Source organism: Python bivittatus, unplaced genomic scaffold, assembly GCF_059951505.1.
Source record: "Python bivittatus isolate LINGU-HERP-01145 unplaced genomic scaffold, Pbiv_v1 ctg000480_np1212, whole genome shotgun sequence".
NCBI classification, from domain to species: Eukaryota; Metazoa; Chordata; class Lepidosauria; order Squamata; family Pythonidae; genus Python; species Python bivittatus.
Window position 1 is genome coordinate 29,220,356 of NW_028277075.1, and position 15,253 is coordinate 29,235,608.

Consider the following 15,253-nt stretch of genomic DNA (forward strand, 5'->3'; position numbering starts at 1 on the left):
TCAAAAGCTTACAAAGCCTTTGATACACACTGCCCAACATAGCATGTTTCTTCTTACATAGTGAAATCTTGTACAGTATTAGGTGGTTTATCATTGTGAAAAGATTAGTGATTGGATATCCAGTACTCATTATTTTATATTGAAAATGTTAATTTTGTGAGATCTTTTTCCATGCATACACACAATCACTAGCAAAACAGATGTCTCTTTTAGATACGATGTAAGTGATTGATTCCTTCACTGTGTAGACTTCTTTATTATATATTCAGCAAATAAAAGTGTAGAGGGTATTAAGAGAAAATGATAAAGGGAAATTAAAAAAAAAAAGTCACTACCCTTCAGATATTCACACTGAACACATGGAGTCCTCCAGTGACGTCATATCTTGTGAGTGACAGGGGGCCCCAGCTAGGTAGCTCCCAGTTTACATGCTGAGATTGCTTATTTCCAGAATAGGGCTGTTATCTTATCATTTTTTAAATGACAAAAATCTTTTATGTTGGCATCAGAGAAGTGACCTTATAATGCTTGTTCACACAAAACAGCTATTTTTACATTAAATTTTAGGCAAAAAGGAACACTTATGAAGATTCAGCAACTAGACGAAGCCAGAGTTTTATTCCATTTCTTCCAATTACGAGCCTTTCCCATCTTAAGTCAACGATCAAGCCGACCAGTTAGGCAACCAGCCATTCTCTACGCGGGTGGACTTCGACTCGCAGAATTTCCAGCAATTGCTTTGCTGACTCAGGGAGTTAAAATCATACTTCTGGCAGGATGCCCAGATTGAGAAGATTAGCCCAAATGAATCCAATGTGACGCTCTGAATGTGTTCTCCCATTAATCTTTTGAATGCCCAACCATCTTTTGTTAATAGTCCTGACTCTTAATTTATTATTTCTTTTTTCTTGCTTCTTTTGTGGTTGAAATATACGCTAGTTGAGGATTAATTTTTGCCTTGGCACTAGTACGTGACAATTGCTTTGCTGACATGATGTGCCATGCCAAAAAGGCCATCTATGTGGGCCACTATTTTACACGCACATGGTTACACATGTTCCATTAACAAAAATACAGTATTTGGCTTATTGTAATATCCAAAGCCCAGAGTAGCTGCCATTTTGCATTCATAGAAGTTGGAATTCATAACAAACTTGGTCAGAGGTTATATGTTCTGCTTTCCATGGGCATCATAGGCTTGGGCAATATCATGGTGCTTGCATCCATGTTCACTGAATTTTTTCTCTAACATGTTTTGTCTTATCCTTTATAGATAAGGCTGAAGCACATTACCAGAGAATGTCTCACGTATGATAATTTAAAATGTCATGCCCAACTTACATGAATAGACAGCTTTGTAAAATGTAAAAGTTGAATATAGATTTTTGTCTCCCCCCACCCCCCGAGCCATTAAACATGTTAGGAAAACTGCTTTTTTATTAGGACTTTTGAAAACTCTCTCTGCATTAATGGTGTTTTCACTCTGTGAGTTTTTTGGTCAAGTGTCATGAATTGAGATTTATCATGTTCTGGAGTTAATTTTCAACTAACTATGGGATGGTAAAATTCAGAACTTATCACATTTGAACACATTAAGCACTGACAGATAAGGTCAATATATCACATCATATGAGAATTCAACCTGATCTTAGTTCCTTATAATGTAATAACCACAGCATTCCTGTTCCATTAATTAGAGCAACCAAATTTGAGCTACAAGAGTGCAAACACCCACTGAGTGGCAACTAGGAGATAGTTATGGTAATTCTTTCTTGCTATCTTGCAATAATCAGGATTTTTGCAATCCCAATCAGGTAACCATAATATTGTGTGTTGTTTCACTTGCTGAGATGCTGGTACACTGTTCAGTTCTGTTTTGTCCCCAGATTCTCCATCTGGCTACACTTAATCGTGAAACACGCACTGACATGTTAAGATACAAGTTGAAATCTTTATTATTTTCAAATGGGACTTTGTCACAGCCAAGTTTAGCAGAATTGGATCCACAGATGAATAGTACAACAATAAGCCTATCAAAATTTTCTTCCTGATAGAAAACTGCATTTTTGAGATAATTCTTTCTCAAACATTTTCTAGTTGATTCTAACTAGAAAGTTAACAATCCTAACAGTAAACAGTGCCCCCTAAAGTTCAATTTCTCTTTCTTCCACAAACGTTTATCTTTATCCTTCTACTTATATACATTTACTGTAAAGAGGCAGATGTTGTACTGCTTTAAATAACTGCATTATTTGACTTGCTGGATTGGATTGCATTACTTGAAGTGTGTAGTATTCCAAAGTCGTAATGTATCACCAAGGGAGCATTATACTTTGCAACAGAGGGATGCTTCCTGTGGAACTGAATGGAACTTTAGCATGTTGAAAGAGAGATTCTGTATACTTAGCAACATTATAGTGTTCTGAGCAGATATGGATTCACACATTATACTTTGCCACAAGGCAGGTTAATTATGGCTTAAGGCTGTCCTGAATGACAGCTGCTTGTCTCCCAAGGACAAGCTGGCTGGGAATGAAACTGGTGTTAAGAAATCTCTTTCCAGATTTCACTTTCTCCACTTCGGCCATAAGGATGGCCAGATATTCTGTCCACTCCACTATTAACATGGCCCCCAACCAGTAGATTCTCTTGCTTCTTTATTCCTCCCATCCATACCTGGAAAGCTACCACCACTTCCCATGTGTAGGACTTACAGGGCATTTTTTTAAAACTGAAAAACATAATGCCATTTACAAAGAGAAAGTATCAATAAGCACATGTACAGCAGCCAACTTCCAAAGAAAAGTTATTTTCTTGCGTTTTCTTAAGTTTGCTCCAAGTGATGTTCCAGTGGAATAGAGGTTATGTTTGCTTCACATGCAAAAGGTCCCCAGTTCAAAATTGGACAGAAATTACATTTTCCCCCTAATTATTTTTCTTTCCCTTAGCTTTTCCATTTTGCTGTTTCTCTTTTTAAACTGATTCCCTAGAGGACTCTTTCATCCTTCTTGCTGTCACTTGGCATAGGAAACTAGCAAACTGTTGTCAATTTCACCCCAGCTCCCAAACAGCTCTGCAAGTGTGAAGAAAAGATATCACTGCATTTTCCTGGGGTTGGGGAGAAAAGCTAGCTAGCTAGCTAGGCCAAATATTTCAACAGCCTATTGGAGGATGGATTTTTAAAAAATTAAGCTAAGCAGAAATGCTTTTCCCAAAATAAATATAAGTACTAAATAAAACGAAAGGACTATTTTGATAATGCACCAGCCTGAATAACGGGCTGATCTGATGGATCATGTGAACTCTCCTGGTTCAGTGAAAGATCTGGTGGGTTACACGAACTCTTCCTCTTCAGGGAAGCTAATGGTTGTGTATTTAACCCTTGGAAGATTCTGAGAGGGACATTAAGCTTAACAGCCCAAGTTAAAATAGCTGTGGAGGACTCTGAGTAGGGACCAGAGGGAAGGGGACATTCCTGTCAGTTAGAATGGAGGCATTTCCCTGTAAGACAATAAAGCACAGAAAAGAAACCAGACATCAACCTTTCTTCTGTCAGAAAGTGGGAAACACTAGTTTTGAGGCAACGCAGAAAGACCGAGGTAAAGGTCATGTTTGCAAGCAAAAAGTGCAAATCTGCCCTTAGACTGAATATTGTTGTTAGTCTGTAAATAATGCTCCCTGGCTTGAGTGAAAGACTACTACTGCTTAGTCTTAACCTATGTGGATCCAGTTATTATTCCCTTGTGCAGAAAGCTCACCGATTTCATCTTCCAAAGTTTCTGAATTCCACTTACTGGTTCACAATCCCTCCATCCCTTGCATTTTTGTTTTGGACCGCGGATAGACTGTCTTTAGAAATTTTGCATTTCCGGTAAGAAAATACTGCCTGCCTGCACGAAATTGACTAAGCCACGCAAAACAGAGTATCTGGGTTGCTGCCCCAAACCATTTGAATCCACTTTCTCTGAACCAGGCTTCAAGAGGGGATTAGCAAGTATTGGCCCCCATACATTATGCAGGCTCAGGACTCACACAATTTCCAAACATGCCTCTGGATACTGTGCTTTTTTTTCCTGACAAGAAAAATATAAGATATGAATTGATCATTAAACTGGAAGCAGGAGGTAGTAAAAAGTAGAGCTGTGCGGTGCTTCAGTTTGAAGGAGAAGGAAAAAAAAAACCACTCCAGAGTCCACTGAGGCACTCACAAAGGATCTGCTGGCAACTCCTAATAGCAACTGCATCCTTTTTCAGGACAGATGGCACATCTGCCTTCCCCAGTTGCAGTGCAACCTTGTGAAAAGATGTTTGGTTTAAGGACTTTCCAGCAGGTCCAAAGCATCTTTTTTTCAAAGCCTCAATATAAGCCCTAATAGAACATGGAGTGCAATTTTAGACCAAAATATTCTGGCAGAAAACAGTATCAATTTATTACTTGGATGTGGAGCAACTAAGAAAGGAAACTATCACTTCATATCCTTCTTGTGAGCACAGCCACAAGTTGATTACTGCTGGAGCAGAGGGAAGGAGGACCAGAGAGACTTTGGCCTAATCGAACCAAAAACTCTCATACAAAGGGTATGCATTTTAATGAGGGGACTAGGAAATATTAATTGAAAATCAGCATTGTTAAAAAGTTTATGTATTTTTATCAATTTACTGGGGCTTATATGCTGCTCTAATCCAACAGGATCCGAGAGGAGTTCCTTGAAGGAAAGACTACCAAACCAAAGGAGTCATTGATCCGATGCAATATACTCTTTGAGAGAACTAAAAAATATGGGTTTTCACAAAATAGCAAGACAAAGTGACAGAAGAACTTGGCATGGTCTCTGATTCTCTAGCATTGTTAACAGTAGGCTTAAGGGGCTGAAGGGAAGGCCGCATGAACAAAAATATTTTTAACAACATTCTTTACAAATTGTATTGTATGTAATTCTTTACAAATTACAAAAAGTAGACTTTTTACACTGCATATTCAAACAAGTAATTTGAATTCATACAAAATAAGTGTGGTGAACAAAAGAAAGAAAAAGATCACAGTATGCAAAGAAGAGTTTGAAGACACATGCGTTGTATGTGATATATTAGAGAAGCCAGCAGTGGGTGCTGCTGATCCATGAGACAAAGATTTGCTTTACAGTAAACTTGTGAAATGATTCAACACAGATTTAAAAAAGAAGAAAATGTTTTTGCCCAGTTTCAAACTTCCACCTATGTACAGTAAACCTTCAAGGTCCACAATCCAAAAAAGTCATTGTTACAACTCAGTCTTGCTTTCCCTGAAATTAAAAAGCCACGACCAACAAGTTAAGAACATAAGCAGTGTCCTGCTGGACTAGACCCCTGGCCCATTTAGTCCAGCAATCTGTTCTCACAATGGCCAACCAACTACACAAGGAAACCCACTAGTCAAAAGCCAAGATAGTTCACTGCATGTGGGATTGCCAAAAAATTCTCCCATTATGGTCTGCTGTTGGGGAAAAATGATTTTGTAGAGTTTCATAACCTTATGGTATGGTCCCTGTTAGGGCTTGTTTCATAGGCTCTAAACCAAGCTTCCCTCATCCTAGTGTCCTCCAGATTTTTCAGATGTCAGCTTTTATCATCTCCTCAGCCAGAAGGGCCATTGAGCATGCTAGCTGAGAGACTATGGGAGCTGACATTCAATACATCTGGAGGACACCACATTAGGAACTCTTCACACAAAATAAATTCCATACCCACATGTTCCAGAATGCAGGACACAGAATAATGAACTGAAGGCAGATTCCTTCTGAAGGGGGGAAAAATCCTATCAGTAAGAACAATTCAAAGAATCAAGTATCCAGGGAATTGATGGGATCCCCTCATAGGAGGCACTCAAACTGGGGCTGGACGGCTATCTTTTGAGGCTGCTTTAATTTGGATTTCTGAACTGGGCAGAGGCTTTGTCTCATTTTTGCTGTCCTTGAACACTGGATATGCTGGCTAAACATGGGTAAATTAATGTCCAACAATATCTGGAGTGCCATGGGGTCCCCACTCCTGTTTACATTTTCATACTGCTCACATTTACATTTCTTGAACATTCCCAAGATTACACATCTAGGCCATTTCCTCACTAGTGATTTATAACATCTTATAAAGAACCTTCTAATAATCTCTGTATTGTTATACATGTAATGAAGACAGACTTTATATCACCCTAGCAATGACTGGATGATGCTAGAAGCCATTATAAATGTCTAGTGGAGAAATAGGTTGTTTTCTGACAAATGTGGGCACACAAATATACAGAAACGAGGTTCTAAAGAATGTCTGTGTGCAACCATGTTTGGCTTACTTGAATAATAGGTTGTGAAAGAATTTTGAATAGTTATAAAAATCAGTGCATTCCTGAATTTGCTGTGCCTCTTAAAAAGGCGGGGGGGGGAAGGGCAGAGATTTAATAGTCATCCTGTAACCAACAGAAAATAACTGCAATTTACATTTATACACAGTATATTAAACATCTTTTTTTTCAAGTCCAAGCAATCCCCAAGGTTTAAATCATCAGTAGATGTTCAGTTTTCTTTCCAAAATTCAATGGTTGTTCTCCTTCTTTTCTTCAGATTACTAGATAACTGTATTACATGTAGACCATTTTTCTCCTCTCTTTTCCTAACAAAGTGCAAATGTTGTGACTGCCACTTCTGCTATACTGGATGTTGTCAGTCCCACATGTTTTCAGATGGCCACGCGTCCTAACCTTCCTTTCATCCATCCATGTCATATATTCTCATGAGCTCTTAAACAAGACGTCCTACTGAAGTTTTAGATAAGAGAAGGATACAAAAGGTGAAAAGCCAGTTAATTCCCATTAAAAGTAATTAATTAATTGATTAATTAAGGGAGCTAGTTTGGTGTAGTGGTTAAGGCATCAGACTAGAAACCAGGAGACAAAGCCAGCTGGGTAACCTTGGGCCGGTCACTTTCTCTCAGCACTAGGAAGGAGGCAATGGCAAACAACTTCTGAAGCAGGGACAAGTTCAGGCTGTCACCAGGAGTCAATATTGGCATGAAGCCATGAAGAAAAAAAAAAGTAAAAAAGTTCACGAGACTTCCCCCACTGAATAGCTAATGAGAATGGTATTTTCATTTTGTCATATGGCCGACAAAATAATTAGGGTATATAAGCAGTGACCTTGAACAATAAACCCTGCATATAGATCATACAGATCATATTTATTTATTTATTTGATTGGATTTCTCCGCTGCCCATCTCCCCACAATAGGGGACTCTGGGGGACTTACAAAAAAACATTAAAACTATAAATACATCTAAAACACATAAAACATCCAAAATTTAAAACAATACTAAAGAAAGGACAATCCAAGCAGATGGCAAATCAGGCTGCGGAGAGCTGGCCACTATGGGGCTAGCCATCCCCCTGCTTGAAGTATTCCCTCCCCACCCCAGGCCAAGTGGCAGAACCAGGTCTTCAAGGCCCTTCGGAAGGCCAGGAGTGAGGGGGCCAATCGCACCTCTGGGGGCAGAATGTTCCAAAGAGTGGGGGCTACCGCAGAGAAGGCCCGCCTTCTGGACCCCGCTAGATGGAGTTCTTTTACCGAGGGGGTCCGAAGCATGCCCTCTCTGTGCGATCAGGTGGGACAGGTTGAAGACATAGGGGAGAGGCGGTCCCTTAGGTAACCTGGTCCCATGCCATGTAGGGCTTTAAAGGTGATAACCAACACCTTGAATTAGACCCGGAAGCAAACTGGTACCCAATGCAGCTTGCGGAGCAACGGTGTTACATGGGCCCTTCTTGGGGCTCCAAAAATAGCCCACGCAGCCGCATTCTGAACCAGCTGTAGCTTCTGGATAGTCTTCAAGGGTAGCCCCATGTAGAGCACATTGCAGTAGTCTATCTGTGAGATAACAAGGGCATGAGTGACTGTTCGAAGGGCATCCCGATCCAGGATATACATAGGATATATATAGATATACATAGCAAACTTTAAGAAAGATTTTCTCTAGAACATACAGATAATGATTTGCATTTAATTATGAAGAGAATACCACTAAATACTTCAAGAGCACAAGCTTTGGAATGATGCTTCATTTCTTGATTCTAAGAGCTATGTAACCTTCCTAAATCATGTCCTCCAATTTTAAATATATTTAAAACCTCCAATTTTAAATCTAAAGACTAGTAGAAGGTTCACTGGAAGAGAAACACTCTGTATACTACAATTAGATTATTTTAGATTCATCAAGTCCTTAGTATCTGAAACCAGTATCTATCCGAAAGATCCCAGAGGTAAATGCTGGCAATCTGAAACAATCATTGTGAGATATTGTGTTGTGCATCAAGACCCAGGACAAATGTGAACAATTACACTAAACAACAAATAAGAGTATACAAAACTGAAAACAATTAATTTTCTTTTTCTGAGCAATATGACTACAGTCTGCGTTGCTTCTGGAAAGCAGCACCTGGAAAGCTGGTAAACCAGCTGTACTCGTTTTAAAACTGTTTTCTGGTTTTTTAGGGAGGGAGAATGTCAATGTGCTTTCAGCTTGATCCCCAGCTTCAACAACAGGGGTAACTTTTTGCCCTCTGCACAAATATTAAGGTGTCAGGGATAAATGTCAGGTCAGTCAAGTGCACATCGCTATAAAACTAGTCATCCACATGACTGGGTCAGGGCAGAATTCAGGTCTGTCAGGTTTTTCAAAGATTTTTCAAAAACGTCTGTTTAAAATGTTCTGCACCCATTTTCATTCTCTAACACACATAACTCTTATGTGGACTTTCTCCTAATGTGCAGAGCTTTTGATGTACATTTCTCAAGCAGCCTGTTTTTATATAATTCCTTAACACTATTCTTCTTATCATAAATTATACCAAGGTAAGTTCTTGTTTAAAATACCACTCTCTTTTTATATGCTACTTTCACAACACATGTTCTTTTTCATGCTCATATCTCACAAAAATTAGGTGTTTATAGTGTTAATTACTTTGTGAAGATTGTTAAAATAATTTACACTTTTTAAAAAATATTTTAATTCCCTCCCCCCTGCCCATGCTATCTTGGGTTGAGAAAAGCAGCATACAATGAAGCTGTATAAAGCAGCATAAAATTAAAATTAAGGTCAGTACATAACCATGGAGAAAATCTATCTAATCACTAGCTGTGGTTTTAGAAACAAAAGGAAACAGTTTTCAATGATTTTTTTTTACAGCTTTGCTCACTGATTTCAAAGTGAATGAACATAAACTTTTTTGTGTGTAGGTAACTGCTTCAAGCATATGCTTACAAATAACTGTTTCCTTTATTCTTACTCTGCTCAACTAAAAAGTGAGCAAATGTTCTTCGGATATTATTGAGAGGGTTTATGTAATTCAAGTATTCCAAAGTTATAAAACAAATAGTTAATGAAAACCATTCAACAAGGCCCTTTCAAATCAAGACTCATTTGAAGAAAAGTGAAAATTGAGCCTTCTTCTCTGGTTTTCTTGACCTAAAGAGGGCATCACAAGATGTTAAGTTAGCTACTCTGAGTAGCATCAGCTTAAAATGGCCCAAGTGGCTGGCTAAGAAAGATCTAGGGATGAGAAGGCGATCAAAACAATAAAAACAATAAAAACTACTTACTGAAAGGATTAACTCCTTGCCTTTTTCCATGTGGAAAACTGCCAATGCTACCTGCAAATATAAAGAATATTAACTCTAGATATTGGTACTGTGAATGCTGTACATTTTAAGAAATAGAAAGACTAATCTGCCAATAATGATAACTGAAATTCTTCAAACTAGAATTAAGGCAGAAGTTAAGAAGAGCATTAAACCAATTTCTTGCCTGTGTTATTTTTGTTTTAGAATCCTAGTAAATGTAAATCCATATAATCAGCAATTACTCAAAGAACATCACAATGGCAATTTCAAGATAAGCATCTATTTTACTGATATCTGAGGAATAGCAATGAACTTATTACATTTCTTCACAATAGGAACTAAGTGGCTTTGCCTGCATAATAAACTCATTAATATCTGTGGAAAGATAAAATGGAAACAGCTGGGCAATTCTAAATATGGGAAATATCTTTTCATATTAATAAAGGATTTTGTTTAATTTTTGCAAGGTGGTATGTCTCCAGGGTAAAGATAGATTGAGGCAGGGAGAGCAAGAAAATTGCCACTAGAGATTATTTCTGACGTCCTCAGCTTCAAATAATAATTGCACAGGACCCAGCCCTGCCTAAGGACAGGTCTTTAGTTATATCCTAGAAGGCAGAAGGATACAATATATACAACCTGGGAGATCCATGATCAAATTGCACAAGTAAATTATTTTTACTTTATTACAGGCTGGGGGAATCTGTATTTTAGCAGAATGCCTCAAGATGGGGCTTGTTTAATCTTCACCCTAATGTATCATGGCCTCAATCCAAAAAGAAAAGAGAAAATAAGTGTAAACAAGGACCTAAATAGCATTTGAAAATCAGCTGTAGAGTTGAAACATCATCATCATCATCATCATCATCATTATTTTGGTGCCTTCCAGACAATCTTGACAACTACCTAGACAGGTACATGAAGTCTTCTCGGCAATCTTTTTCAGAAGTGGCTTGCCTTTGCCTTCTTCCTAGGATGGAGAGAGAGTGAGTGGCCCAAGGCCACCCAGCTGGCTTTGTGCCTAAGGTGGGACTAAAACTTATGGTCTCCCAGTTTCTAGCCTGGTGCTTTAAACCCTACACCAAACTGCCTCTCTTGAAAGACATTACCAGGTATAATAAGGTTAAAAAAAGAATGGAACTACTTCAAGGAAAATACGCACTTAAGAAAAGAAGGAGATCCTGTCTCCAAATGACCAAGATTATCAGCTTATTCCAGGCCACTATGGCTCTTTTCTTCCCTTAGAATGACTGTCCCTCATGCATCCTCCCTCCCCCCTCAAAAAAGCCACAATTCCATCAAAACAAAATGATGCAATTGGACAATAATGCAAGTCAGGCTGAATTCTAAGTTGTTAGTTCAGCCACCACAGCAACGAGATTCCTAGAGAGACACCAACCTCCTTCCTTCCTGACCCCCAAGCAGCCCTTCAATTCCTGTAGTGAGATGGACTTGTCTTTGTTGAGATCACAGTAGTCAGTGAAGCGTCGCGTACATTTCTTGGGCTTGGCTTTCTTCTTCACATAGCGCTTGAAGGGCTTCATCTCCCTTTTGTTGATATCGCTGCTGTTATTGTTGTCCAGCTGACCGAAGTACCAATGTACCACCCGCTCCTCCAGGGTATGAGTGGGATCAGGCTCAGAGAACCTTGGAAGTAGGAAGACTCATAGCAGTGCTGAGCTAGATTTTTTTTCTCTCACATATACACACATAAAATACAAACACAAACAGAATCTGGTAGCCAGATCCTTAACACACTCATATCCTTATAATTAACACTGTCCAATGTCTGCTTCTAGGGATACCTGGACCTCTTTTTCCAGAAATGTTTAGGGCAGCTTTGCATGACTACAAGAGGCTGAAAAAGACACAAATTTAAGCAGCTCCTAATTCAAGGTAGGAAATCTAGACTTCCTAATCCTGCCCTAATTATGTTTGCTAATCAAAATCTCAACAGAGTAAGGAATGTGCACATAACGGACATTTTATTATTTGTCAGATTTCTAAAGCCACCCAACTCCATACTTTATCAAAGAAGAAAATTGTTTTAGCCCTATAATATCTGGTTCACACAATGAGCCAAGCAAACCAAGTTTGGTTTAACTTATCATGTGATCTGAGTAACAGATCATATGTCCAAGTTCACAGACTAAATTGGTCTCTCAGATCTACACCAAGGAAAGCTTCTATGCCTCAAATCTCAAAATATGCCTCAAACCTCCAAACCTCAAACCTCCAGAGTCTAAAATATGAAGGCTATCATTTCATCATATGGCAAGAAACCAGTGTCTTTGCTTGATAGATTGATACAAAACACAGTAAACTGTCTTTAAACCAAGTTTATTATGCTGTTAAATATTCTGATTTTAATTCATTTTTTTTAAAAATGAAGAATTCCCCTTGCCTAGGTAAGTTTACATCTATTTTAAAATCTGTACTCTGGATACAGTTAAGATTATTTGATCTGCCTATTTTTGTTTTTCCTGACAACTCTCCTTGAGTTGCAATTATTTAAGTTAATGCATATTATGTATGCATGTACAGTGCATTCGGAAAGTTTTCAGACCCCCTTCACTTTTTTCAATTTTGTTATGTTGCAGCCTGATACTACAATCATTCATATTTTTTCGCATTAATTTACACTCAGTACCCCATAACAACAAAGTGAAGACAGAATTTTAGAAATGCTTGCAAATGTATGAAAAAGGAAAAACTGAACTATCACATTGGCATAATGTTACAGCTGACAATGCATACTGTATCAGAGCAAAAGCCATGAGGTCAAAGGAACTGCCTGCAAAGCTCAGAGACAGGATTTTTGCAAGGCACAGATCTGGGGAAGGCTACAAAAAAATTTCTGCTGCACTGAAGGTTCCCAAGAGCACAGTGACCTCCATAATTCTTGATGGAAGAACTTGGGCACAACCAGGACTCTTCTAAGAGCTGGTTGCCTGGCCAAACTGAGCAATTGGGGGAGAAGAGCCTTAGTAAGAGAGGTGACCAAGAACCTGATGGTCACTCTGAGATCCTGTGTGGAGATGGGACAAAGTTCCAGAAGGACAACCATCACTGCAGCCCTCCACCAATCTGGGCTTTATGGCAGAGTGGCTAGATGGAAGCCTCTCCTCAGTGCAAAATACATGAATGCCCTCTTGGAGTTTGCAAAGAAGCACCTGAAGGTCTCTCAGACTGTGAGGAACAAGATTCTCTGGTCTGATGAAACCAAGATTGAACTGTTTGGCCTCAATTCTAAATGTTACGTCTGGAGGAAACCAGGCACCGCTCATCACCTGCCCAATACCATCCCAACAGTGAAGCATGATGGTGGCACCATCATGCTGTGGGGGTGTTTTTCAGCAGCAGGGACTGGGAGACTGGTCAGGGTTGAGGGAAAGCTGAATGGAGCAAAGGACAGAGATCTCCTCAATGAAAACCTGTTCCACAGTGCTCAGGACCTCAGACTGGGCCAAAGGTTCACCTTCCAACATGACAACGATCCGAAGCACACAGCCAAAACAACACAGGAATGGCTTAGGGACAAGTCTGTGAATGTCCTAGAGTGGCCCAGCCAGAGGCCTGACTTGAACCCTATTGAACATCTCTGAAGAGACCTGAAAATGGCTGTCCACCAACAGTCCCCATCCAACCTGATTGAGCTTGAGAGGATTTACAAAGAAGAATGGCAGAAAATCCCCCAATCCAGGTGTGCAAAGCTTGTCACATCATACCGAAAAAGACTCGAGGCTGTAATTGCTGCCAAAGGTGCTTCAACAAAGTACTGAGTAAAGGGTCTGAATACTTCAGTACATGTGATATTTCAGTTTTTCCTTTTTCATATATTTGCAAACATTTCTAAAGTTCTGTTTTCACTTTGTCATTATGGGGTACTGAGTGTAGATTAATGAGAAAAAAAATGAATTTGAACGATTGTAGTATCAGGCTGCAAAATAACAAAAGTGAAAAAAGTGAAGGGGGTCTGAATACTTTCTAAATGCACTATATGTATATATTTTCTTCAGAGGTAATGGACATTAAGATATTTTAAACATTCTAAATGAAATGGAAATGCTAAGTGGGACTCCACTGCCATCTTTCAATTATCTGTGAAAATACTTCCTCTGCAATAATTTTTAAAAAGTTGGATACGAGGATGCCTTCTGTCTAAAACACCCATCTGAAACAAAGAGGCAGCAAGTTACTGAGTGAACAACTGTGGAAAACTGTTAATGTGCTTTGTGGGTGGTAAGCAATGAAGGAAGGCCATGCAGGAGATCAATGAAAGAGAAAGAGATTTATACACGACACGCACACACACATACACACACACACACACACACACACACAGAGTCTGTGTTAATCAGTATCATTTGCAATCCTGTCTTCTGCTTGCACTCCCATGACCTGGATGTGCACTAAGGAAATCAACTGAATTAGTTACAATATTTATTTCATTTTTTGCCTTTTGTTAAAACAACAAAATGGTTATGCTATGCTAAAGAAACTGCAATAAGATTGTAACTAATTTGTCTGGAAACCAAAATCCACTTGTACTGTATGCTGAAATCTGCACTTATCAGAATATGGCACTGTAACATAGAAAGTAACCTTAAATGACCGAAAATATTTTAGTGTAATAAATTTGTTTCCCTGTTTGTCTCCTGATAAGAATGTTTAGCACACACTGTATGACCAGGCTAAATACAACTGCCAGATTATAACACCTTCATATACTAGATAATAATGGAGGGCAACCAGATAACTAAGACATTTTTGTACAGAAAAAAACACTAGCATCACATGGGAACATAATGTCAAAGACTTCCAATATTATAATGTTATAGTTGTCTAGTGAAAAAGCAAACTATAAGCGGGGGGGGGGGACCCACATATGAATTCTGTAAGGCAAAGAATTCTATTTTCATACAGAAGTATGAAAAAATCTAGTCTTTTAGGAAAATTACTCATTTATTAATGCGGTGAAGATTTAAAGTTTATATTCATATACATGCTTCTCTATCTCTCTCTATATATACACAAACATATGCACCCTGATTTTTCTCTTTACATTTAACTTCCCCAGAAATGTGTAGCTTTTCATTATTTATAGTTTAAGGGTGCTGCTTTACAATAGGAGAAAAATTAAAATGCAGATATGGATCCCAGATAATCTCTAAAATTTCTTTCAGCTTTAACTCACTATACTTGAAATTATACAGTTAAGCTACTGTGTTTCCTAATAGAGATATTTTGACTTTTTATATGTTAAATCCATGAAATGGTTGTTTTCACCATTTGTAAAAAGTGGCATATATCAGTGGATTTCAAAACACTGAGTTTGCAGATAATCAGCCATCAATATGATTAATGATAAAAAAAATCAATGTTTACTTTAGCAGGACTATTGAAAGAAGATCAGCATACAGAACGAATTATAAAACATTTTAAAACTATTGTTCTCTGGAAATTAAACATCCTATTATAAACCTCTAGCTTTTTCATTTTCATTTTCACCTCTACTTTTAATGTTATCATAATAGACATTAACAAAAAATATGGGGAAAGCATGGCCTACACATGAATATTTAGAGTTGTGAGCATCGAACACCGAGTG

At 38.4% G+C, this 15,253-nt stretch overlaps 1 protein-coding gene across 6 annotated transcripts in view; it reads right to left on the reverse strand.

Annotated features, from left to right (window-relative positions):
- Positions 1-1,931: 1,931 nt before the first annotated feature.
- Positions 1,932-15,253, reverse strand: part of SMOC1 (SPARC related modular calcium binding 1) — an 86,463-nt gene continuing 73,141 nt past the window's right edge. For 3 of the 6 annotated variants that reach the window (XM_088145590.1, XM_025169916.2, XM_007433319.4), the window contains exons 11-13: positions 11,042-11,289; positions 9,622-9,672; positions 1,932-6,787 (exon numbers count right to left, since the gene is read on the reverse strand). In XM_088145590.1, coding sequence (XP_088001716.1) covers positions 6,771-6,787; positions 9,622-9,672; positions 11,042-11,289 — 316 coding nt within the window. In that variant the 3' untranslated portion in view covers positions 1,932-6,770. The remainder of the gene's footprint in view (positions 6,788-9,621; positions 9,673-11,041; positions 11,290-15,253) is intronic. The other 3 variants (XM_025169917.2, XM_025169918.2, XM_088145589.1) reach the window with 3 other exon arrangements.